Source organism: Elaeis guineensis, chromosome 1 (assembly GCF_000442705.2).
Source record: "Elaeis guineensis isolate ETL-2024a chromosome 1, EG11, whole genome shotgun sequence".
Taxonomy (NCBI): domain Eukaryota; kingdom Viridiplantae; phylum Streptophyta; class Magnoliopsida; order Arecales; family Arecaceae; genus Elaeis; species Elaeis guineensis.
In genome coordinates this window covers 98,511,461-98,539,358 of record NC_025993.2, presented here as the reverse complement: position 1 = coordinate 98,539,358, position 27,898 = coordinate 98,511,461, and the positions used below count along the sequence as shown (strand labels likewise).

The following is a 27,898-nucleotide window of genomic DNA, read 5'->3' as shown; positions in this document are numbered from 1 at the left end:
TAGATAATACCAAAACTATCCCTTATATCTTTCATAAAAATTATTTATTAATTATATAGAATATATTATAATAAATTTATAATGTTTAAACTTATAATATATTATTATTTTACTACTAATATTTATTTTGATTAAAAAATGAGTCAATAGAAGTAATACATTAAGTAATTTTGTACTATAAACATAAAATACAAAATATATCTCTATTACAATTTAAAATTATAATTATATAATGATATAATAACAATATAAGATATTATAATATAATAAATATAATATATATAATATCAATATAATATAATATATAAATATTAATATAATATATTGATGATATATTGATATACTAATTTTTTTATTGGGTCGAAAAATATTTTTATCTCTAAATTTTAGTCCAAGATCATTGTTTTGGGATAATTTTGAATATGTGACCTCACCAATAAATTATTTATTATTAGATTGGATGGTAAATTGAGAAGTAAAAAATTTGAAATCATTATTATGTAGAATTATCACGATGCAATCAAATATTTTCATCACCTTCATTTCTATCGTTCTTGGTTTTGGAATGATCATCTTATCCCAGGCCATTCTTAAAAGTTCTAAAGTTCCACATTGTTTATTATAACTAAAATTAGATGTCCAAGGATAATAATAAATTTTAGAATATTTTTTTCATTAATTTTAATTAAGCATTTGAAAACGCAATTTTAGTAGTTTTATAAAAAAAAATCTAAAAAACAAAATGTCAGAGTTGTCTGTCGGATACACAGAGGGCCCTTAGGGGGTTTGGGTTGTATCGTTTGCGAGAAAGAATGATTGATCCTTTTTCGAGACATCATCCGTTGGATCGCACCCCACACGGCATCCAAAATACACAAAACTCTCTAATTCATCAGCCAGCACAGATCTGGAAGCTATGATTGAGGGACCCATCGGGGGATTCCGGCGAAGAAAAATGAATCATTCTTTCGCGCAAAAGATACAAACCCACCATATGACTCTCTGTTGTTCAAAAAAAAGAAAAAAACCAATTTTGCTTTTTAATTCAAATAAATTTCCGGTGCCAGCTCTTCTTTTTCTTCGGCGCTTCCCTTCTCCTGTTGTCACTCCCCAACCCCGCCTCATCAGAAAGAACCACCGCAGCGCCGCCGCCGGTGAAAGCGGGGGCTGCGGCCTTCCCCCCCACTCCCCGACCTTCAGACCCGAGGGCAGGTACGTTCTTTCCTTTCTTTCCTTTATTCCAATCTGTACACCACTCGTAAAGAAATTTTATCCAACCCTAATCCCTAACGACATCACAAACCCCTTCAATTCTTTAGCCTAAATCTCTGTTCTTCATTTCATAAATCTTCTTGCCAAGTCCCCAGGAATGTTGGTATTAGTGGGAGATTATTTCATCCCGTCGTCTCTTTGCTTGATGTAAGAGCAATTTTATTCTCATTAAGTCCATTGTATGCACTTGTGGCGCGTGTTCATTATCGCCGTTCATGTTTGAAATTTTAATCATTAGATTAATTTGACAAAGGACTCTTCTTTAGCATCAACCTTGTGCTCAAGAGGGGCTTTTGATTTGCCTTAGTTCATGAAAAAGTTGGTTGGTGGGAAAAATGCAAATAAATTTTGAGTAAAAAACTGACTGTAGAAGAGTTTGTAGACCTGACTTCAAACTTATTGGGTCATGCTTGTGTTTGAGGGCAAATTGAGAAAAAAGGCATTAAAAACTTTTTCCTTGGGAAAAATGATTAATCTGGTTGTTTAACTCATGGAAGGGCAAGCGATTATAAAAAGGTGGCACCTTTTGTTTTCTTCTTGAACCTGCAAATATTTAAAATTAAGTTTTCACCAAAGAAAAAAGAAAAAGAAACCTTTGAAGTTTTCCAGTGTGTAGAGACACACTTCTTTATGTAGTTCTGTTAAAGTACTGTGGTTATGACTATAATAATTTGTTGAAAAATTGAATTTCCTTTTTTAGTTCCCGGAGAAAGAAATGGTTACCTAAACTGAACTTTGCCAAGTGCAGATCCAGTATTGCACAGTCTAAATGTGTATAAAATTTGAGCAAGTACAGCAACCAGTCCAAATGTGTATGAAATTGGAGCAAATACAGAAATAAGTTACCTAATTCGTTTCAGCTCTGTCAGCTAGGTCCTCAGTCATGCTTCTTAGGTCCCAAGCAGCCCTTATATGTGATTTTGCCACTTTTTCTAGAAGTTCACATGTGCAGGTTAGTTCCAAGTTTCAAAGGGAATGTCTGGCATAAATAAGAGAAGGGTTGCTCTTGGGTGGGTAAAATGCAGTATTGAAAGGAAGGTTATGATACCCAGCAGGTTTGCTGCTTTTGTGCGATAACTACTAAGCAAGCAACATATGGGAAGAGAGATGAAGCAGACTCTATTGCATCCACTAGTGTGAAGTATAGAAAGTCGTGATCTAGTGGATCTTGGATGATGACATTTCAGAGAATTTAATTTTGAAATATCTCTATGGCTTGCTTTCGGGATGAATTTGATTTCTTATGTCAAATCCTGTCTTTTGCTTGTTTAAACTCTTTCCTAGTCCAGGGGATTCTTTTATGGTTGCTTTCTAGAGGCATGTTTAAATTGTGTAACCAACAAGGTTGGTCTTCCTGTTGCTAGCTATGCTTTATGTTTCATATTCATGTCCCTCTCCTGTTTAATGTTGCCATTGTTGTACTTCAAAACCACTTCATAGGTGGTTAAAATTTCAATTTTGAAACATTTCGAGTCTTAGATTGATAATGCCTTAATCCATATAATTGACCCGCTGAGACAAGGTCTGTTTGTAGAATGGTGGGGTGCCATTTTGTTCATCTGTTGCAATTCGACTCCAGTTACCTATGGCATTTGCTCTGTGTCTTTCCTACATGCATCTATATGACCCATTTTGAGACCAAATCATCTAATTAAGCTCTAGAACTGTATGGAATAGGTTAAGGTGCTCTATTAACAATTTTGTTTGCTATACTTACAATAATCTGCAAGAAGAGCTAACAAAATCTGATGCCTTGGAACCACATTTATCAGTGATTAACCATAAGTTGTTATGTCAGAACTAAAAGTTTCATTTAACTTGTTCACAACAACATCACATAACCTATGATAACCAATAAGCACTATCATATTTAGCTTTGTTTTCTCATCCCTCGTTGCTATTTGTTTCCATCAAAGTCCAAATCCTCTGTTAAGATTCACTTTCCAAACCCCTGTTTTCAGGTTATATCAAAGTATTTTTAATCTCTTTCTTGGCCCGAAGCTTCTATCTATTTCATACCAGGCCTTCCTTCGTCTTCATTGCATATACTCCCACCATCTTAATTGATTTTAACCTCCACATTTTCAACTGCTACCGGTATTTTTCTTATCACTAACTCTTCCTAGCTGGTTTACTATATTTCTGTCCCAATGTACTTTTTTTAATGTTAATATTCTCATGTTTCAAATGTTCTTTATTGCTTAATGCTAGCTTATTCAACATTGGTTTTCATACTTTCCCTTATCAAACTTTTGTGGTCATATTTTGCCTTGTCAAACGTGCCCTCAAAAACATGCAGTGATCATATAATGCACAAGATCAGCATTTTAATTCATTGCTAGTGTTATTTTAATATAGATGTCTTTTTCATCTTTACTTATCATAATAGAATGAAGATGTCAACAATAATAGTTGATTTTTTTTACCTCGTGGTGAGAAATTGTAATTGCAGTCACAACATTGGTGTTGTTTGTTATCATTTGAAATGAGAATAAGATCTTCATTTTGGTCAATTTAAAATTTGGCCCAAGATTTAAATCTCGTGAGATGGGGTTGTCTCGATTTTTTTATAAAACGGAATGTGCCTCTATCCCGTCCCGTCCTGACACTTTGGATAGAGGATGTTCTAATATGTCCCGATTGGGATGCTGGAATGCTAGCTGGACGGTCCTATCCTGATACATGGGATGGTACCCCATCCCGATGTCTCGCAGGATGTCCTGTTGGTATCTGAATCTTTGATTTGGCCCATGTCGTTTAAAACTCCCATTGTAAATCCAAGTTGACATCATGCCTTCTCTAGTCTTATCGGCTATTGCTATGTCATCTACAAGTAAGTACACTAATGTATCCTCACTTGAACAGGGAGAGTTAGTGCATTAGTAACACCTATGAAAAGGTAAGACCAAGATCAGTCTCTACTGAAGGTTTATTGCCACTAGGTACTTCCTAATGTTTCCATAAATAGTCTACATACCCGCTAATATGCTATGTACTTGTCTTTATTTATCTTAATTCCCATTTATTATTCTTTCCATGTGCCACCAATTTAACTCTGTATATTAGTTCAGATTCAAAACCTATAGCACAGAACCCAAAGAACAATAAAATCGCTCTCTCACTAGAAACTGCATCCATAGAAATGTTACAAAGAAAATAATTTGATAAAAAAAGGAAGATTAGAGATGAATCAAGAAAGAATAAAGGAGAGGAAGAGGGACCGTGAAGTATGCCATTAATTTGTGTTCTTGTGTCGGGCGGGTATTTTCGAGTACCCAACCTGTCTCAAAGCTTAATAGGATCCGTTTAACATATCCTGTAGGATTTGGGATTCAAAATTAAAATCCGAATAGAATTGGGATGGGTTTGGGATTTATTCCTCAGGTATCCGCTATCCGAATCCGTTTACATATAAATACCTAAAACCCCAGTCGCACATCTAAGCTTTCCTATTCTTCCCTTTTGGCCGCTCCAAGTCTCCCACCTGATTGAGACTCGTGAGGATAGAAAAATAGAGGGGAAACTGGGGGTAAACAAAGGAAAAATCAATGGAAACAAATGGGCACAAAACCCTTGCCATCGTGACATCGTCCAAGCTTCTCTATTCAGCCACTCCAAGCCTCCACCAATCAAGACTCCTGAGGACAGAAAAACTAAAGGAAAAATGGGGGGGAACAGAGGAAAAGTCAACGAAAACAAAGGAAAGACGAAAAATTAACAGGCAAGACCTTTTCCCATATAGATTAATCATTTTTTTCTTTTTTTGATTCTTTTTCTTTTCATTTCATTCTCTGATTCGGAGATCTATGGGGCCAAAAAAGAGCACCTGAGGGAGATTGAAGGGGTTCTTTAGGTTCCGGTTGGGGTTTTTTTCTCACAGATATGAGATTTTGTGGGAGTCGTGGTGTTGTGAGTTGGTCCCTTGAGGTTTTGAGAGCTTAATCTTGGTACAAGCATGATATCTTGTAGGTTATAGGAATTTTTGATTGGAAGGATTCTCTTTAGGTACAAAATTTTCAATTTATGGAGTTGTATTCTATGGTAATGTGAATATGAATGAGGGTTAATTGGTGCGTTTGGGTACCCGGTGGGTGTACCAATTTTAAATGGGACGGGTTTGGGATTTGTTGTTGAAATCGTAATCGGGTTTTGGATAGGTTCGGGTAGTAAGATTTTAAACGGATTCGGATATGGGTAGGGCAAATTTTGCGGGTACGCTGCCGGTTGCCATCCCTAGTGGCCAACATGAACAAGGTTGCATCTGATGGATTTTTTGCCTTTAATACTGGCCAACCTACAACGTTGATCAACTAAGATTGTCCAAAAAATACCAGTTATATCAAATTAATAAATTAAATGATAAACATGAAATCTTCAGCATTCCCTTCAACCTTGACTGTTTATACAAATCAACCAAGTTTGGATTAATGTTCCCCTAGCTGTATTTTTTCTAAGGGCATTGTGACATTGCCAACAATATGATTTGATATACAAAGAGATTTTATCCTCATATCCACTTCAGTGGATTAATGATCCACTCTAATACAAGGATTGATGGATCATTTTCCATGCCTGAGACTTTCACATGTTAACATGGTATGCATCGTGCTATGTCATTCTAGTCATTTGCCTTGCCACTTATCAGACATTGTGGCAGACTAAATGGGTCCATTTCAGTGCATGTTGATCCTGCACACCAGCACAGTAGCATTGTTAGTATGCAAATATACATGCAAATATTACATCTGCAGTAGCATTGTTACTTCCAGGCCTTTACGTTCTATTTACTATTTCTTATCAAATTTATCTTCCTCTATTATACAACAATTCTTCAGTCATGAGTATTCAATTCCCTTGTGGTTCTCCTTACATTGGCATGCCATTTCATCTGAGAATTGCCATTGAATGCTGTGCATAATTCTGGAATGACACAGTTATTACCCCAGATAATTTGTTCTCCTCATACTTTACCATGTTGACTTTGTTCTCCAAGATGCGCATTAATTTCCCAGCTTATGAATTGATTTCTTTTTCTCTTATGTTCAATTTGCATTGGTGCATTATCTTGTACTGAAATTATCATTTGATCCTGGCCTTTTCTACTGGTTATTCTGCATATGCTTTACTTATGTCAGTTATATCATTGGTTAGTCTCCATTAGCTAATCACTTAAAAATCCATAATTTGTTAAATTTAGCTCCCATTGGTTCAAATTCATCCCATGTTGTATTTGCTACCTTGCTGCCATTAAGTTTTAGTGTTCCAGGTTCCAAGTGGATGTATGAAAAGGATTCCTCCGTAGAATTTACATTTCATAACCGCTGAGTTAAGCTAAAAACAAGAAAAAGCATTAGGAGAAAACTTTAATAAAAGAAGACATACATTTATTAGTAGGAATTAGGGATGATAATTTATGATCGAATCCATCAACCCAACCTGCGAATGGCCGCTTTAGACAAGTTCGGATCTTATATAAATAGATTTGGATTATAAAGAGATCAATCTCTCTACATTTGTTTATTAAATAAGTTAGATTCATATTTAGATATTTCATCCATATAATCTATTTAATAATTGGGTCGAATCATAATTTGACTTAGTTAATATGTTTAAGATATGTTTATTCTGTTTAAAACTTGCTTAACTTATTTATGTTCCGTTTAATCCGACCCGCTTAACATGTTTAATCTATTTAAATGCGTATAATCTGTTAAAAATTCACTTAATCTATTTAGCCTGTTTGACTGAATTTAATTTGTTTAATAAATGGATTACATGGATTGGATTAGATTACCTGATTGGATTCAAATCTAAATTTTTGACCTATTTAATAAATAAGTTAGATTGGGTTGACGAATTTTGGATCCAATTGGTATCCAACCTAATCCGATCCATTTGCCATCCTCCAGTGGGAATGCATGGGAAATAGAGGGGTATGGATCCATTGCATGTTTTATGATGCATTTAGGCTATTGTTGAAATTTTGTACTAGACCGAAGAAGTTAAAAGCAGATGAGCCTCTTTTGAGAATTATGTTCTTAGGGGAGGATTACATCTTGTTGTGCGGCCCGCACTAGGAGCATGTTTGATTTCCTAAATCTAGAATCTTTGCCTTGACCCTTGACCAAAGCAATGTGGCAAGGAAGCCAAGATAGTTCAAAATTTGGAAATTCAAGAATCAATTTAAAAAATTATAAACTTAAATTTAAAATAAAAAATAAAAATGCACTAGATTGCATTGGCCTTTGCTGAGTTTGGGGCCATGTGGCCTAATAGAGAATTGCATTATGGCCTCTTTAATTTAGGTAGTTTGGTAGTTCGACCTAGAGGCTTTGGTATCGGATAAATTATTTGAACTGATGCAGGGGTGCTCAAAATCATGGCTGTTGGGTTTGCTAGGTTCTTCCTCAATCCCTAATCAAAAACATTGGTCATCCGCTAGGGTTGACTTCTCATCTCTCCGCCTTCATCGCCTCTCAGATCCCCGAGCCTCATCACCTATCGCTGGTCGAAGCAAGGCGAAGGGGAGCCTCCTATCGTTAACCGACTGCGGTTCCATTGAGGTATCATGATCTCTCTCCTCTCTCTTTCATCTTCATTCTCAATTGGGACCTATTGCTGTCATTTTACTACTTCATCATCTTGATATCTAATAACTGAAGTTTCTATCACTATGATTGGCCCATTCCGGCTTGGCTCCTGTTAACCCATTCGGGGTGAATCCCACCTCCACCGCCAGCCCCCGCACCGCCGTTGCCTCCTTGAGCAGCGCCGGTGGCACCATCACCTTCTTCTTGCCAGCGCCGGACTTTCTGGCTTGCTGCTGCTCCGCCTTTTTTGCAATGCCGATCTGGTACTTGAGCTGGATCCGTGCCAGCCGGTCCTCGAAGGTGGGTCACTGGTGGCTGATGCAGGAGGTTCGGTCCGGGCGGCGGCAAGGAGGACACTTTCTTAGGCTGGGGATCGTTGGCGAGCATGCAAGGGGTGAGGCGAGGGGTTTTTTTCTTCTGTTGGTAAGTAGGGAAGAATTTAGAGAGGGAGTGATGGGTTGGCGCAAACTAAAAGCATTGTCAAACTGACTTTGTGGTTTCCAATATAGGTGAGCATCTTTACTATAGCAAGATTCAAATCTGGGAAAACCGTAAGGAACTGTTAACAATTTATTATTTTTTCATTTTAATTGACTCCTTTAACTTTATCAACTTTAATAGGAGTTCCCTTGGACATCATGCCCATCCAACACTGGTTTTGTGTGGAAGGGATAACAACAAAGATGTCCATTTAGATATTTGGTCGATAGGATGGAAGAATATACGTGAAGTTGATGCCAATGCTCTCTTCACAATTTTGGAAATAAATTCCATTACTTTTTCACAGTTTAATTCATGGTGATAGGCTATTTGAGTAATATTGTTTTGTGGGTAGTGTGGTGGAACCTCTAAGAGATATTCTTCACTTGTTAATCATGAGATTTGGGATGTTGACAGATTGGTTATCTTGGACATTTGTGTTTATTTCTTATTCTTTGCAGTATGTCACATGGTTTAGTGTTACCATTATTTGGTTTTTTAGGACCATTTATTTCGTATACCATTAGACTTTTCATTAAAACATACAAGATTTTCCACTAAGATTATTAACCATGTTTGCTTAACGTGATTATGTTCATTTCACTATCTCAGCTTTGAAATTGTTCCATATACCTATCCAAAGGTATAGTTGGAAAAAAAAAAAAAAAAGAGAGAACTCACTTGCTTAAACCTTTTTAAGGGCCTTCAAGAATTTATCTAAAACTTAAATTAGTTATAGTAATCTTTTCTTCAGGTGGCATTATGAAGGTCAAAATACTTCAGTGGCATGCTGTGGCTTCTTGGACATGGGATGCTCAAGATGAAACATGCGGTATCTGTAGAATGGCGTTTGATGGCTGCTGCCCGGATTGCAAATTCCCTGGAGATGACTGTCCATTGGTTTGGGGTGCATGTAACCATTCTTTCCATCTTCACTGCATACTGAAGTGGGTGAACTCACAGAACTCACAGGCATCCCAGCAACAGCCACAATGTCCCATGTGTCGCAGAGAGTGGCAATTTAAAGCATGAGAATTGATGAATGGGTTCTTGGAAGCAACTTGTTATTTAGAGTCGGTTAATGTGCTGGAAATAGAGTATTTTCTGTTATATGAAAGTTGGAGACCACCCTTCTCTTTTTCATGTAAAATGTAGGTTGGACAATGTCAAGGCTACGGACATGAAGTGTTCTTTTATCTGTCAATTTTGATGGATATTAATGCTTCGGCATGAAAATAGTTGGTCATATGTGGATTGCATACTTTTTTTGAAACAAATTTCTATTACTACGCCGATATGCCCTTTGTGCATTCATTGATTGTTCTTTGTGCAATTTATTCAGGTTCTTCAAAAAACTTGATATCCTGTGTTTGTACACAGTATCGGATTCTCCTTAGCGTAGGTCATGCTGTTGATAGATGCACCTAGTAATTTGAATTAGTTCATTATGAGTTCCGTTCCAACCAGGATTTCTGCAGATTATTAGTAGAGTTGTTATCTCCAACCAAGCATGGGTGCATTAGCTTTTTAAAACAGGGTTGGCACTACTAGCGTAGGCAACTGCAAAGTTCTATTCCTCAATATGATATCTTAATATCAGATCCTCTAAACTATATAATACAAGAAGAAAAACTTTATTTTTTTTAGGATTTCTCTTGGTTTGCAACTGTAAACTTTAACACTGGATCTTCATCTTTGATGATATAATTTGAACACATTCGTCAAGACTAATTTCACTTATTAGATAGTGGTCCACTTAAAGCAAACTTAAAAGTCAGTCGCAAGAGAAATTATTGGTTAGAACAGTCGCAAGAGAAATTATTGGTTAGAACAGTTCAATCATGTGTATCTTGTACCATCTAATGATAAATTAGCATATCATCCAAAAAAATTAACTTTTTTTCCTTCAAAATGTTAAAAGTTATGAACTGGCCAATCATAATTAATAGTGAAATTTTTTTCATTTAAATTTTCAATCAAGCTTGAATAATAGTGCATCTTTTTCCAACAATAGGTGATGTATTAGCTTGTTATTGAATGGTGCAAGATATATATGGTAGAAGCATTCTGATTAATAATTTCTCGGGTCCCAGGCCAAATTTTGGCCCCCTATTGGAAGGCATGAGCTCAAAGCCACCTAGCACCATGGAATATTTAAACCTGCCAATTAGTGTTCAAACATGAAACTTGGAATTTTTTGTTGATTAATGAAGAAAGTGATCTCATTGTAGAAAAATCAATGGGATTCTAAGGTTATCTTTTAATACATTTTGCAATATAATGTTTTGAAAGTAATCTACATTATTCCACCTGATTCTTTGACAAAGAGGACATTGGTTATCTTCTTCTTAACATGAATATCCATTATGTTAGCAACATTATGACTGGAATTAGTGGGACTAGTCGTTGTATCCTTAGAGTCTCTTTGATCACCAGTTTCATGTAATGGAGCGTGTTGTCCTGCTCGGTACTGGCCAACATGAACAAGGCTGCATCTGATGGATTTTTCGCCTTTAACACTGGCCAACCTACAATGTTGATCAACTAAGATTGTCCAAAAGGTGCCAGTTATATCAAATTAATAAATTAAATGATAAACATGAAATCTTCAGCATTCCCTTCAATCTTGACTGTTTATACAAATACCAAGTTTGGATTAATGTTCACCTAGTTGTATTTTTCTAAGGGCATTTTGACATTGCCAAAAATATGATTTGATATCAAAGAGATTTAATCCTCATATCCACTTCGATGAATGAATGATCCACTCTTGTACAAGGATTGATGGATCACTTTCCATGCCTGAGACTGTCACATGTTAACTTGGTATGCATCGTGCTATGTCATTCCAATCATTTGCCTAGCCACTTATCAGACATTGTGGCAGACAAAATGGGTCCATTTCGGTGCATGTTGATCGCCCACACCAGCATAGATATACATGCAAATATTAGATCTGCAACAGCATTGTTACTTCCAGGCCTTTGACCTTTATTTATTATTTCTTATCAAATTTATCTTCCTCTATTGTACAACAATTCTTCGGTCATACGTATTCAATTCCCTTGTGGTTCTCCTTACATTGGCATGCCATTTCATCTGAGAGTTGCCATTTAGTGCCATGCATGATTCTGGAATGGCACAGTTATTACCCCTGATAATTTGTCATCCACATACTTTACCAGGTTGACTTTTTTCTCCAAGATGCACATGAAGTTTCCAGCTTATGAATTCATTTCTTTTTTCCTTATGTTCAATTTGCAATGGTGCATTATCTTATACTGAAATTATCATCTGATTCTGGCCTTTTCTACTGGTTATTCTGTGTATGCTTTACTTATGTCAGTTATATCATCGGTTAAAGTCTCCATCAGCTAATCACTTAAAAATCTGTAATTTGTTAAATTTAGCTTCCATTGGTTCAAACTCATCCCATATTGTATTTGCTACCTTGCTGCCATTAAGTTTTAGTGTCCCAAGTTCCAAGTGGAAGGATGAAAAGGATTCCTCTGTAGAATTTACATTTCATAACTGATGAGTTAAGCAGAAAACCAGAAAAAGCATTAGGAGAGAACTTTAAATAAAGATGACATACATTTATGATTTGCATAAATGGCACCCACTAATCTAGATTGGTAGACGACCATGCTTATGTGGTAATAGCGGAGATATTTTTAAATCTTCACCTTGTTTGCCAAATAAAAAGAACAAACAAACTTGCTAACAGCATAAAGCTGCGGAACCTGTAGGATAACTGGCACACCTGTGCTAATTTGTCATCTGTTTCACTGATAACTTATGTGGTTGGAAATATCTTATCTTAGAGATCGCTTCAGAATAATTATGGGATGGTGGTGAAACATCTGTGTAGCTGTTTTTTTTGCAATATCATGGTTCCTTTTAAACTACACCTGTGTCAGCAGCTATGGAAATCTCCAAATTGATCTGCTAAATTGCTTCAATTTCTTTCTTAAGCAGCGCCACCCCCCTACAGTGCGGGCGGAAAAAGAAAGGCGATTTCCATCTTTGTTCAGATCCTGAGTGTGAAGGATTTTCATTTGATAATAATGAGGTCTGTACACTTGCACATATATCATCACCTCTATGTGTATAAGCATAGATAAGCATAGATAATCTGTAGTTGTTGTTTCAAGTAGAATCTTTGTTGTCGGCATACTTGAATAAATTGTGGCAGGGTTGCTGTTTTAACTGGTGGGAACTCCTTTTGGTCAGGAAATTGAGTCCACATGGAGAGGTAAAAATAGAATTCATGTGTCATAGCTGTTTCAACATAGGATTCTTCTGAGACCATGATGCAATATTTTTTCTCCTACTCTTTCACTCTCTACTTTTACTCCTATAACCGCTACTGCTATACTCTTGCTTTGTCCCATTGTTTCTGTATTATCTTCATCTGTAATAGTTCGATGACAATTGTGTTGACTTGGGAATTTTTTTCCTTGCGATGGTGTAAAATGAACGACATTATCTTCCATACATTCAACTTAGGTTGACCAAAATTTACATTAAGAAGAAAAATTTCTTGATCTTGATAGCTCTAGATGTTGGGATAATTGCTTTTTAATGATAATTGTATATGAGTGTAATGATTTTTTTTCAGTCACCTGACCATGAAATATACTGAAGCAGGTCATTTGGCAAGGTACTACGCATATATTCTGAAATCTGAATGAGATGATTGGCGGAGTAGACATTACTTTTACATGTTTGATGTCACGCCCCAAATCCGGGACATAACACAGCCATGCTACCGAGGGATGGACCCACGATAACACGAAACTAAAATTCATCTTCTTAAACATAATAACATGTGTATCACAAATAAATGTAATAATAAAGTTCAATTCAAATATTTAATTAAACAAAAATTGGTTCAGAGCATCTAAATCCAAAGATCAAATAATCTAAGTCTAAAAATTCATAATGACTACAATTCATAAACATAAACTGAATTCCTAGAGTAAAATTTCTAAGCTTGCTTTGCTGATCCCCAAGTCTGGATTCTCTTTTCTTCGGTCCTAGCCTTATTTCTCTGTTCATGAAAAAGAAAACAAAAAGAATATGAGCTACACTAGCTCAGTAAGTAGACTTCCGCTTCCTTACCGGATCAAGCATAAGTTTTCTATGATAATGCATCATTTAGCAAATAACAATTATTGTAAAAATAAATATTTCATAGAGCATATAATAAAACAAGTTATAAGCTCATCATGCATGCATAAATCATGTATATTTCATAATTATGAATCGTAAATCATTTTCATCATGGATTCATGTCATGTTTCAAAACATTGCTCACAGACATTCATGCTAAGGTCACTATTATACCCGTGACAGGGCCATATTTCTTAATCGACAGAGTTCTTAATTCATGTGCTAACTTTATACCCGCTGGCAGGGCCATGTTTCGTGTGGATGCTAGCTCCGGATGTCGACCTTCTCGAAGGGATTCATTCATAGCTATCTGAGAGCCTGTGAAATCATTTTATCTTTTTCTTAAAACATACATATACATAAATAGAAAAATAATGAAATTCATGCTTCATAATCATGCTATTTTTATAAGACATATTCATGAAATCAATGCTCATAATAAAACATGCTTTTTCATGTCATATATGCCGATCCTTATTTTATAAAAAATTATGATTTTATCAATAACAATTCTTTACATAAAAGTATGATCATTTAAAAATAAATAAGGAACATAAAATTCACTTACCTCGATCGTCCGGGACCTTTTAATCTTCCTTAAAAGAATCGGACAGTCCTATTTAAAATATTAAATCATCAATAAATTTTATTTCATATATTTAATAAAATTACATAATATAAAGAAATGACCGATTTGATGATCAGTCCAATAAATCTCTCCCTTCGGCTCTAAACCGATTTAAGGTCATAGGTCCCTAGGAGTAGAGAAGATAGCCTAATAAGGGATTCATAGGACTTCTTTGAGAGAGAATTTTTTTTTTAGAGAGAGAAAGTAGAGAGAGAATGAATCCAATTCTAGAGAGAGAAAGACTTTAGAGAGGGATGAGAGAAACTTTCTTTTTTTGTGTATTTTTATTTTTATTTTTATTATTATATAAATGTATATTTTTCTTTTCTTTTCTTTTTCTTCTTTTCTTTTCTTCTATTATTATTATTATTATTATCATATGATTATATATTTTTCTTTTCTTTTCTTTTCTTTTTCTTCTTTTTTTTTCCTTTTCCTTATCTTTTTCTTTTTCTTTTCTTTTTTTTTTCTTCTCCTTTTCTTTTCTTTTTTTTTCTTTTTTCCCTGTTCCATAAAATGTCACGCCCCAAACTCGGGACATAACACGGTCATGCTACCGAGGGATGGACCCATGATAACACGAAACCAAAATTCATCTTCTTAAACATAATAACAGGTGTATCACAAATAAATGTAATAATAAAGTTCAATTCAAATATTTAATTAAACCAAAACTGGTTCAGAGCATCTAAATCCAAAGATGAAATAATCCAAGTCTAAAAATTCATAATGACTATAATTCATAAACATAAACTGAATTTCTAGAGCAAAATTTCTAAGCTTGCTTTGCTGATCCCCAAGCCTGGATTCTCTTTTCTTCGGTCCTAGCCTTATTTCTCTGTTCATGAAAAAGAAAACAAAAAGAATATGAGCTACACTAGCTCAGTAAGTAGACTTTCACTTCCTTACCGGATCAAGCATAAGTTTTCTATGATAATGCATCATTTAGCAAATAACAATTATTATAAAAATAAATATTTCATAGAGCATATAATAAAACAAGTTATAAGCTCATCATGCATGCATAAATTATGTATATTTTACAATTATGAATCGTAAATCATTTTCATCATGTATTCATGTCATATTTCAAAATATTGCTCACAGACATTCATGCTAAGGTCACTATTATACCCGTGACAGGGTCATGTTTCTTAATCGACAGAGTTCTTAATTCATGTGCTAACTTTATACCCGCTGGCAGGGCCATGTTTCGTGTGGATGCTAGCTCCGGATGTCGACCTTCCCGAAGGGATTCATTCATAGCTATCTGAGAGCCTTTGAAATCATTTTATCTTTTTCTTAAAACATACATATACATAAATAGAAAAATAATGAAATTCATGCTTCATAATCATGCTATTTTTATAAGATATATTCATGAAATCAATGCTCATAATAAAACATGCTTTTGCATGTCACATATGTCGATCCTTATTTTATAAAAAAATTATGATTTTATCAATAATAATTCTTTACATAAAAGCATGATCATTTAAAAATAAATAAGGAACATAAAATCCACTTACCTCGATCGTCCGGGACCTTTTAATCTTCCTTAAAAGAATTGGACAGTCCTATTTAAAATATTAAATCATCAATAAATTTTATTTCATATATTTAATAAAATTACATAATATAAAGAAATGACCGATTTGATGATCAGTCCAATAAATCTCTCCCTTCGGTTCTAAACCAATTTAAGGTCATAGGTCCCTAGGAGTGGAGAAGATAGCCTAATAAGGGATTCATAGGACTTCTTGGAGAGAGAAATTTTTTTTTTTACTGGGCTTTACTGGGCTTAGTGGGTCGGGTTATCACATTCTACCTCCCTTAAAAAAAAATTTCGTCCTCGAAATTTAACATACCTTCATTTTCAAATAAGTGTGGATATCTCATCTTCATATCGTCTTCAAACTCCCAAGTGGCCTCTCTCTCTTCATGATTACTCCAATGAATCTTTACGTATGGAATGATACGCCGTCTTAGAACTTGCTCTTTTCGATCAATAATTCGGAGGAAAAATTCTTCATAGGTTAGATCTTCATGAACTTGCAATGGCTCATACTTTATCACACTGTTTGGATCAGGTACAAACTTTCTCAGTAGTGAAACATGAAAGACATTGTGCACTTTGGATAAATCTGGTAGTAAGGCTAGTTCGTAAGCAACATCTCCTACTCGATTTAAAATTTCAAAAGATCCAATATATCGCGGACTCAGCTTGCCATATCTCCCAAATCTCATGACACCCTTAGTAGGTGATACTTTTAGAAAAACATGATCACCGACCTGAAATTCTAATTCTCTTCTTTTTCTATCTGCCCAACTCTTCTGTCTATCCTGTGCTGCCTTGAGTCTTCTCTTGATTAGATAAATTTTGTCTCTGGCATCTTGAACTAACTCGAGACCTATTAAATTTTTTTCACCTACTTCATCCCAATACAGAGGGGATCTATACTTTTTTCCATATAGAGCTTCATAGGGTGCCATCCCGATACTAGAATGAAAATTATTGTTATATGCAAATTCAATCAATGCCACATGATTATCTCAATGTCCTCCGAAGTCAAAAGCACAAGCTCTTAACATATCCTCAAGAGTTTGAATTATCCTTTCAGATTGGCCATCGGTCTGGGGATGGAATGCAGTACTAAGCCTTAATTCTGTTCCCAAAGCATCTTGAAAACTTTTTCAAAATCTAGATATAAATCGTGGATCTCGATCAGATACAATACTTATTGGAACACTGTGCAGGAGTACAATTCCATCAATATACATCTGAGCTAACTTATCAAGTGGAGTGCCGACTCGAAAAGGTAGAAAGTGAGCTGATTTAGTAAGCCAATCAACAATCACCCACACTGCATCATTTTTTCTTGTTGTCCTTGGAAGTCCAGTAACGAAATCCATCGTGATATGCTCCCATTTCCATTCTGGTATCTCTAATGGTCTTAGCAGACCAGCAGGTCTTTGATGTTCGGCTTTCACTTGTTGGCATACCAAGCATTGAGATACAAACCGAGCTATCTCCTGCTTCATTCCATTCCACCAGAAGAGTTGTTTTAAATCTCTATACATCTTTGTACTACCGAGATGAAAGGAGAAACAGGATTTATGGGCTTCTTCTAAAATTTTTCTTTTTAGTTCAGGATCTCCTGGTATACATAATCTGTTTCTAAAATAAAGAGTTCCATCTGTATGGAGTCTAAACTCAGTTCGTAACCCTTTCTCCATGTCCTTCTTAATCTGACATAAATGAATATCACTTTGTTGGGCCGCTTTTATCTGTTCGATCAATGCTGGTTGTACCATTAAATTTGCTAACACATTCTTAACATCAGTATAAGTCACTTTAATTTGTAAATCTTCGATCCCTCAGAATTTGTTGCTGAAAGGATAGCAGAGTCATCACATTCGCTGAAGACTTCCTACTAAGTGCATCTGCCACCACATTAGCTTTTCCAGGATGATATTTAATATTTAGATCATAATCTTTTAATAGTTCAAGCCACCTTCTTTGCCTCATGTTCAACTCTTTTTGAGTAAATAAGTATTTCAAGCTTTTATGATTAGTAAAGATTTCACATGATTCACCATATAAATAGTATCGCCAAATCTTTAAAGCAAAAATAATAGCTGCTAACTCCAAATCATGGGTCGGATAATTCTGCTCATAGGCTTTTAGTTGTCGAGAAGCATAAGCTATGACCTTATCGTTCTGCATCAACACACAACCTAATCCTTTCTTGGAAGCATCACTATAAATGACAAATCCTCTATTATTAGATGGTAGAGTAAGAACTGGGGCAGATATCAATCGTTGCTTCAGATCTTGAAAACTCTGCTCACATTCACTGCTCCATTCAAATTTTATTCGTTTCTGAGTTAAGCAAGTCAGAAGAATTGCAATTTGAAAAAATTTCTTGACGAATCTTCTATAATAACCAGTCAAGCCTAAGAAGCTTCTAACTTCCGTCACATTAGTCGGACGAGGCCAATTTACCACGGCTTCTATCTTCTTTGGATCGACTGAGATTCTTTCCTTAGATATTACATGGCTGAGGAAGACAACACTATCTAACCAGAATTCACACTTGCTAAGCTTGGTGAAGAGCTTCTCTTTTCTCAAGGTCTGAAACACGATCCTCAAATGTCTCTCATGTTCCTCTATATTTTTAGAATACACTAGGATATCATTAATAAAAACAATAACGAATTGATCCAGATACGGCTTGAAAATCCTGTTCATCATATCCATAAAAGCAGCCGGTGCATTGATTAGTCCAAAAGGCATTACTAAAAATTCATAATGGCCATACCTGGTTCTAAATGCAGTCTTAGGTACATCTTCATCTCTAATTCTTAGTTGATGATAGCTTGATCGTAAGTCAATTTTGAAAAAAACTTGAGCACTCAGAAGTTGATCAAATAAGTCATCTATTCGAGGAAGAGGATATTTATTCTTTATGGTTACCTTGTTCAACTTCCGATAGTCAATGCATAAATGCATGCTCCCATCTTTCTTTTTCACAAATAACACAGGAGCTCCCCAAGATGATATACTTGGTCGGACAAACTTTTTATTCAAAAGTTCTTGCAGTTGATCCTTTAATTCTCGTAATTCTATGGGAGCCATCCGATAAGGAGGTTTCGAAATAGGTCCAATTTCTGGGGTGATATCAATTTTAAATTCAACCTCACGCTCTAGGGGCAATCCGGGTAGTTCATCTGAAAAAATATCAGAAAATTCTTTGACAATTGGGATATCATCCAATTTTATCTTTTCCTTCTCGACGTCTATTACATGGGCCAAAAATACTTTGCACCCTTTCCTTAAAGCTTTTCTTGCATTCATGATTGAGATAATACCCAAAGATTGTTTGGATTCCGTATTATGAACTTCACCTTGAAAGAAGAATTGCGGTCATCCGGAATTTAAAATACCACTCTTTTTTCAAAACAATCAATATGTGCATGGTATGAAGATAACCAGTTCATCCCAAGAATAACGTCAAAATCATACATATTTAGCTGAATCAAATTTGCTGCTAATTCTTTTTCTTCTATTTGGATTATTCAATTCTTGAAAATAATGTTAGCAACAACAATATTTTTAAAAGGTGTGCTAATATATAATGGTTCATTTAGTTTTTCAGGCACACAATTCAAAGAAGTAGTAAACTTGAGAGATATAAAAGAGTGTGAAGAGCCAGAATCGAATAACACACGAGCATAAATAGAATTGACTGGGATAATACCTGTCACCACTTGATCATTTGCATTGACCTCCTGCTGGTTTAAAGTAAACACTCGTGTGTTTCCTTTTTATTTTTGATCAACTGGTTTGTTAGGTCTAGAGTCATCTCTTTTCTTATTTGGGCAATCACGAGCCATATGTCCTTTCTCACCACATAAGAAGCATGCTCCAATCCTCTTGAGACAAGGTCTATTGTGATTTTTTCCACAGTAGGAGCAGGATGAAGATTCTTTCTTCTTATCAGAGTTATTATTTTTAAAATTTTTCTGCTGATCCTTTAGATTTTCTGCTGATCTCGGTCTCTTCTTATCTCCTCTTTCTAGTTCTGCTCTTTTCAATTCAGATTCCACTTTCAAAGCTCGCTCCAGTACGTCCTTGTAGTTATTGAAAATATGAGAAGACAGACGGGATCGAATTCCATATCTTAGACCTTGTTCGAATTTGTTAGCTTTACTCCTTTCGAATTTCATAAGCTGGGGGCAGAAGCGGCCTAGCTCATTAAATTTGTTAGCATATTCTAGCACCGTCATATCATCCTTTTGCTTTAAGGCTAGAAAGTCATTTTCTTTTACCAATCTCATTGTCCCTGGAAAGTACTGATCATAAAATATCTCTTTGAATTCTTCCCAAGTGAGCTGATCATCATTGTTTCCATAGGCAGCTTTTATTGCAGTCCAACAAAACTCGACATTTTCTTTTAACATAGAAACGGCTAATCGGACCTTCACATTCTCAGGATATTGCAGGGCATCAAACATCTTTTCCATCTTTCGAATCCATGTCTCTGCAGCCATAGGATCAGATCCACCCTCAAATAGAGGTGGGTTGAGCCTTCTGAATCTCTCATAGTATGACTCCATAGATAATGTCGGTCGAGGAGCAGTCTGTGCCTGCTATTGGATAAGCTGAGCCACCACTTGACATACACCAGCAATATCTGCCTGTGTGGCCGGTGCGTCAGGAGCCCGCTCAACAGGTTGATTGTCAGCTCCTCGTGACATCAGTTTTGCTCCTCTTGTCCTAGCGGCCATATTTGCCAAGGTCTCGCCCTCCCTATCGCTCATCGCTTCCTATTCAAATGTCAATCATTATTACGTTATTTTATAACAGAGTTGCAGTACAGTTAATAATTTAAGTCAGAGTCTAACTATGCGTAACCTAACTACCCCTGTTAGGTTTTAAGTTCTACCATTGATTAAACCTATTACTCTGATACCATAAAATGTCACGCCTCAAACCCGGGATATAACACGGCCATGCTACCGAGGGATGGACCCACGATAACACGAAATCAAAATTTATCTTCTTAAACATAATAACAGGTATATCACAAATAAATGTAATAATAAAGTTCAATTCAAATATTTAATTAAACCAAAACTGGTTCAGAGCATCTAAATCCAAAGATGAAATAATCCAAATCTAAAAATTCATAATGACTACAATTCATAAACATAAACTGAATTCCTAGAGCAAAATTTCTAAGCTTGCTTTGCTGATCCCCAAGCCTGGATTTTCTTTTCTTCGGTCCTAGCCTTATTTCTCTGTTCATGAAAAAGAAAACAAAAAGAATATGAGCTACACTAGCTCAGTAAGTAGACTTCCGCTTTCTTACCAGATCAAGCATAAGTTTTCTATGATAATGCATCATTTAGCAAATAACAATTATTGTAAAAATAAAAATTTCATAGAGCATATAATAAAACAAGTTATAAGCTCATCATGCATGCATAAATTATGTATATTTCACAATTATGAATCATAAATCATTTTCATCATGTATTCATGTCATGTTTCAAAACATTGCTCACAGACATTCATACTAAGGTCACTATATACCCATGACAGGGTCATGTTTCTTAATCAACAGAGTTTTTAATTCATGTGCTAACTTTATACCCACTGGCAGGGCCATATTTCGTGTGGATGCTAGCTCCGGATGTCGACCTTTCCGAAGGGATTCATTCATAGCTATCTGAGAGCCTTTGAAATCATTTTATCTTTTTCTTAAAACATACATATACATAAATAGAAAAACAATAAAATTTATGCTTCATAATCATGCTATTTTTATAAGACATATTCATGAAATCAATGCTCATAATAAAACATGCTTTTTCATGTCACATATGCCGATCCTTATTTTATAAAAAAATTATGATTTTATCAATAACAATTCTTTACATAAAAGCATGATCATTTAAAAATAAATAAGGGACATAAAATCCACTTACCTCGATCGTCCGAGACCTTTTAATCTTCCTTAAAAGAATCGGACAGTCCTATTTAAAATATTAAATCATCAATAAATTTTATTTCATATATTTAATAAAATTACATAATATAAAGAAATGATCGATTTGATGATCAGTCCAATAAATCTCTCCCTTCGGCTCTAAACCGATTTAAGGTCATAGGTCCCTAGGAGTGGAGAAGATAGCCTAATAAGAGATTCATAGGACTTCTTGGAGAGAGAATTTTTTTTTTTTTACTGGACTTAGTGGGCCGGGTTATTACATTTGATGTATTTAGTCTTTCCACAAAAGTTCAAAAATATCGTCCTTACTGCATGATATCTCACTCTTTTCTTTTATTAACTATCGAATCATTAGTTGTTCAATGAGCAGTGCCTTGCTCTTATTTCTGGTTATCTTCAGCCCAGCTTCCTGCACTTAAGAGGAGGTGATGGCTAATAAGGTGGAGTCATCATCAGAAAATATGATGCATGACAGCGAGGAGCCTGTTAAGCCATGGATTCTCCTGGCTGCTTGCGGAAGTGTAGCTGCTATGAAATTTGAGAGTCTTTGCCGTAGTGTTTCTGAGTTGGCGGAAGTCAGAGCAGTAGGCACAAAGTCATCCTTGCATTTTTTAGAAAAAGCATCACTTCCAAGGGATGTGATTCTTTACAGAGATGATGATGAATGGTCTAGTTGGAAGAAAATCGGAGACGGAGTTTTGCACATTGAACTGCAAAAATGGGCAGATATTATGGTAATTGCCCCATTGCCGGCAAATACCCTAGCTAAGGTATGTGTATAATCTACTACAGCTCTCGACTTACGTCTCCATGAAAAAAGAAATGGCTGGCAACCTGCATTAATCTATCTTGACGGAGATTTTCAATTGTTCGAACACATATTCCACGTAGTAAAACAATGCAAAAAAGGATTTATTAATTCATTCCTATGGATCATTTTGTCTTTCTACACTGATCTACTAGCAGTTTACATTGCTTTATGTGGCATTCATGCATATTCTTGTTCCCTTAATTAGATTGCAGGAGGACTGTGTGACAACCTACGAACATGCATCATGCGAGCTTCGGATTACAGCAAGCCTCTTTATTAACTTTGATTCCATCCATCACAAAGAGGCTGGCTTGTGGAGATTATGGAAATGGGGCAGTGGCCGAACCTTCTGTAATCTTTACTACTGTGAGGCTTGCTTACAAGCCATCACCAGCAAATGGATCTGGTTGATTCTCACATGTTACCAGGTGCTAATCAAGTTTTCAACCTAACATTTTCGCTGTAGCCGTCTTGTTTTGCTCCGTATGATGAAAGATATTATGTTTAAAAATCCACTTTGGTTGTTACTCCTTGTCAGTCAGATTGAAGGCCACTGCATAGGGGTATGGTTTCTTTTAAATTGCTTCTTAGCTACCCAGAGTGACTTTGTAATTAGAGTTGTCTGATACTTTGAAAATCTTCTGGCAAATTCTGTCTTCTCCTACAAATTGATGGGTTGTGATGTACCTGATGGGTGGCAAGAGTCTCATGATCCAAATTTTAATGGGTAGAAATCATCACAGTTGGAGTCTTCCTCATTCGGGGAACATTTAAATCACATGATGATTTATTCTTTGCTAATCACCATGGACCCCCTATACTTAAGAATGGCAGATCAGGTTGTTAGAATTTTGCAGTCACACTTATCTCTGTTCTTTGCCTATTGAAGGATTAAATTGTGCATGGATGAAGCTACAAGCAAGGCCAGAAATTCCTTTTCCTGCTGAAATATTGTTTTCATAGCTTTAGAATGTTGTGAACCTCCAGCTTCCAGCAGTCTTTAAGGGCTGTTTTGAAGAATGGGGTCTAGCCTAATTCAGCTGCATTTAGAAGTATGGAGATAAAGAACATGACCACCTCCACTGGCTTCTTGGTTTGGATAGAAACTGTGGATTACTCACAAATGTTGTCTTCACTGGTTTAATTAAAAGACTAAACCACCCAAAAGAACCCCAAAATGCTCTCTTAAGCCACATGTGGTTGTCAGGAACTAATATATTCCACCATGAGGCAAGACACTGTAATCATAGGCGCATGGTTGAGGATCACCCTCTTTCCCACCATCATCCTGCAACATGTAATGTGAGAAGTTATACAATGTATTTCTAGTGTGGGTATTAAAGCTAGAATTTAATATGACAAGGTAGCATAGAACCTGGATACTTGAGATAAATATCTATGGGAGAAATGTTTCGTTTTAGAAAAATAATATCAACATGAGAGAGTTATTCAAGATGAGAGGGTGTTCACATAGAATGAATTTTCTGATTCAAAAAATTTCTTTTGAAAAAAAAAAAATCAAAATGAATTAGTTGACAAGCAATAAATGCCTTTTTCTTTTGTTAGTAATTTTCTTCCTAGTTTTCTCTTAATAAAAGATTGTGTGACTGGCAGGTTGCCACAATGGGATTGAGTGTGGTGAAACAAGGTGTGATATGGGTCTTGAGGATTTTTATTCTTCAGAATCTTGACAGCACAAGGAGTATTAGTATGAAATATATGATGTCACGGAGGTGTTTAGCAACTTCTTTCAATAATAACTGATATAGATATTCAATGCTCACATGATCAAGCCATATATTCATGCTTCTAAGAGAAAGTAACACATCAGATCCTAAGGCCCAAAATAGATGCACGACGACGGATGGCTGCACATCTTTAGGGTTTGATCCCATGGGACATGCAAGATCTGACTTTTCATTTATACATAATTACATTATTCCAAACTTAGACAATGATAGAGAAACAATAATCAATTTGATATAATTATTCTAAAAAAATCTAACATCAAAATTTCACATATAGGTATTCAAATAATTTATTTAAAAAAATAATTTAATTACTTCCATGTCCTAGGCTCCTTACAGCTTAATCCCAAGCTCTGAATATTTCATTGTATCTAAAAAAAAAAAAAGTTAATGAACTTTACAAGTCCAGTAAGTTATCAAAATCTCTAGTTTAATTAAATATTTTATATATGAAATATAAATTTTCAAATTGAATGATTTTTATAAAGCATGCTAATGTATATATAAAACATATTATATCTATTAACATAGATCCAAAATATGTATTTAGTCAAAATAAATCTCCAAAACAATCAAGGATTAACCATCTACTCTCACTCTCTTAGTCCCCAAGACTATAGCCGTAATCGACCCATGACTAACCTCGAAAAAGATTAGATTTTTGACTATAACATATCATTCGTTGGCAATGTACCATTGATCGCCTCATTGGAGGTTCGAAAGGGGAACTAACTCTAATATCATATGAAGAAACATGCTCCTATCAACATATGCTAGCAATCAGCCTTATCTGACTAGGTTCAAAAGAAAAACTAACTTCTTACTATAATACACCGTCAGCCGGCGTGCACTCGTGATTGCCCCTCTAGAGGTTTGAAAGGGGAATAGATCCTGAATCCGTGTGATCATGGCACGACTAGAGAGCAATAGAACTGACACAACATATTTTTGATGCAATGAAATACAATTCATGTATATTCAATCCAATATTTTACAAATTATTTTTATGCAGATCATATACTCAATTTAAACAAATTATCATAGCAATAGATAAATTTTTAAATCAAATCATATGCATGATAGATCGTACCAGGGATAGAGGTAACTTATCAATTTTCTCTTAGAATTTCGTGAAACTTCACCGATCAGAAATACTAACCAAGATTTAGTATAATTGAACATCTTATTAGACTTCTAAGCAACAGATAATTTGATTTATCTCAGATTCTAATCTACATCATCAAATTTGGTTTAACATCCATGGATTTCAACCAACATTAGGATCTAATAATTATCTAATACAAATATTTAAATGGAGTTCAAGGTTACTTATATGTAAAGAATTTGACCATGATCATGCCTTCTCACTATCTGGATCTGCATATTTCACCTGATCAAATTAAAATCCCTAAGTCAAATCTAATTCCGCAAATTAAAGAAAAACTTAAAATTTAGGCTTGATTTGGATCAATCAACTGAAATAGAAAGAGATACTAGACCTAGGTTAATTAGGTTAATTTGGCTTGATCCATTTGGTTTAGGGCCAATGGGTTCCCTTCTCTCTCTCTCTCTCTCTCTCTCTCTCTCTCTCTCTCTCTCCTTGTTTTCTCTTAGTAAAAGATTGTGTGATTGGCAGGTTGCCACAATGGGATTGAGTTTGGTGAAACAAGGTGTGAGATGGGCCTCGAGGATGTTTATTCTTCGGAACCTTGACAGCACAAGGAGTATGAGTATTAGCATGAAATATAAGATGTCATGGAGGTGTTTAGCAACTTCTCTCAATAATAACTGATATAGATATTCAATGCTCACATGATCAAGCCATACATTCATGCTTCAAAGAGAAAGTATCACATCAGATCCTAATGCCCAAATCGGATGCATGACGGACGGCTGTACATCTTTAGGGTTTGATCCCATGCGACATACAAGATCTAGCTTTTCATTTATACACAATTACACCATTCCAAACTTAGGCAATGATAGAGAAACAATAATCAATTTGATATAATTATTCCAAAATAGTCTAACATCAAAATTTGATATATAGATATTCAAATAATTTATTAAAAAATAATTTAGTTACTCCAATGTCCTAAGCCCCTTTTAGCCCGATCCCAAGCTCTGAATATTCCACTATATCTGAAAAAATAAAAAAGAGTTAATGTACTTTGCAAGCTCAGTAAGTTATCGAAACTTCTAGTTTAATTAAATATTTCATATATAAAATATAAATTTTTAGATTGAATGATTTTCTATAAAGTATGCCAATGTCTACATAAAACATATCATATCTATCGATATAAATTCAAAATATATATTTAATGAAAATAAATCTCCAAAACAACCAAGGGTCAACCATCAACTCTCACTCTCTTAGTTCCTCAGATTATGGCCACGATCCGCCCATAGCTAACCTCGAAAAGGACTAAATTTCTTGCTATAACATACTGTTCATCGGTAATGTGCCATTGATCGCCTCACTAGAGATTCGAAAGAAAAACTAACTCTAATATCACATAGAGAAACATGCTTCTATCAATGTGTACCAGCAATTAACCGCATCTGGTTAGGTTTGAAAAAAAAAACTAGCTTCTAACTATAATACACTGTCAGTTGGTGTGCACTCGTAATTGCCCCTAGAGGTCTGAAAGGAGAATAGATTATGAATCGTGTGATCATGGTCGGACTAGAGAGCAATAGAACCGATACAACACATTTTTGATACAACAAAATATAATTCATGTATATTCGATCTAATATTTTATAAATTATAATTTTCATGTAGATCACATAATATACTCAATTTAAACAAATTATCATAGCAATAGATAAATTTTTAAATTAAATCATGGGCATGATAGATGATACTAAGGGTAGAGATAACTTATCAATTTTGTCTTAGAATTTTGTGAAACTTTATTAATCAGGAACATTAACCAAAATTTATTAGATTTCTAAGCAATAGATAGTTTGATTTATCTTAGATTCTAATCTACACCATTGAATTTGTCTTAACATCCATGGATTTCAACCAATACTAGGATCTAATAATTATCTAATACAAGTATTTAAATGGAGTTAAAGATTACCTATACTAGATATTAAAACCCATGCCATGGGGTAACAAAAAAAGAGGAGAGTATATGAAAAAAATTATATATTTTGTTAAAGCTAAATAGAATAATAATTGAAACTAATTAATTAGTTTAATATTAAAAATAATTAATAAATAATTATTTCTTCTAATGATTAATATAAATTTTTTTATTAAATTATAATAAATAATGTTACACACTCAAAATGCTACTTGTCAAAAGGTCATCAACCTGATCTTTTTTATTAAATTATAATAAATAATGCTAAACACTCAGAATGCCACTTGCTAAACACTCAGAATGTCACTTGTCAAAAAGTCACCAACCCAGTCCTTCTCTTTATATATTATATTAGATGCAAAGAATTTGGCCGTGATCATCATATGCCTTTGCACTATCTAGATCTGCGTATTTCACCTGATCAAATTAAATTCCTTAAGTCAGATCTAATTTTGTAAATTAAAGAAAATTTTAAAATTTAGGCTTGGTCTGGATTAATCAATTGAAATAGAAAGAAGAGGTACTAGACCTAGGCTAGTTAGGTTAATTGGGCTTGATCGATTTGGTTTAGGGCTAATG

General features: G+C 34.9%; 1 protein-coding gene and 1 pseudogene across 8 annotated transcripts; both read left to right on the top strand.

Annotated features, from left to right (window-relative positions):
- The first annotated feature begins 1,037 nt into the window (after window positions 1–1,037).
- On the top strand, window positions 1,038–9,631 carry LOC105061071 (anaphase-promoting complex subunit 11). Of its 8 annotated transcripts, XM_073257136.1 has the most exons (4): window positions 1,039–1,212; window positions 7,638–7,835; window positions 8,012–8,371; window positions 9,097–9,631. In XM_073257136.1, exon 4 carries the CDS (start codon window positions 9,105–9,107, stop codon window positions 9,372–9,374), a length of 270 nt encoding a protein of 89 aa, XP_073113237.1. In that variant the 5' UTR covers window positions 1,039–1,212; window positions 7,638–7,835; window positions 8,012–8,371; window positions 9,097–9,104; the 3' UTR covers window positions 9,375–9,631. The 8 variants fall into 8 exon arrangements, with proteins under 8 accessions (XP_073113246.1, XP_073113239.1, XP_073113248.1 ...); XM_073257145.1 differs by lacking the exon at window positions 8,012–8,371 and having other exon boundaries at window positions 1,038–1,212; window positions 7,753–7,835; window positions 9,082–9,631; XM_073257138.1 differs by lacking the exon at window positions 8,012–8,371 and having other exon boundaries at window positions 1,038–1,212; window positions 9,082–9,631.
- A 12,459-nt stretch (window positions 9,632–22,090) lies between these two features.
- On the top strand, window positions 22,091–22,884 carry LOC105061072 (phosphopantothenoylcysteine decarboxylase-like; annotated as a pseudogene).
- The last annotated feature ends 5,014 nt before the right edge of the window (window positions 22,885–27,898 follow it).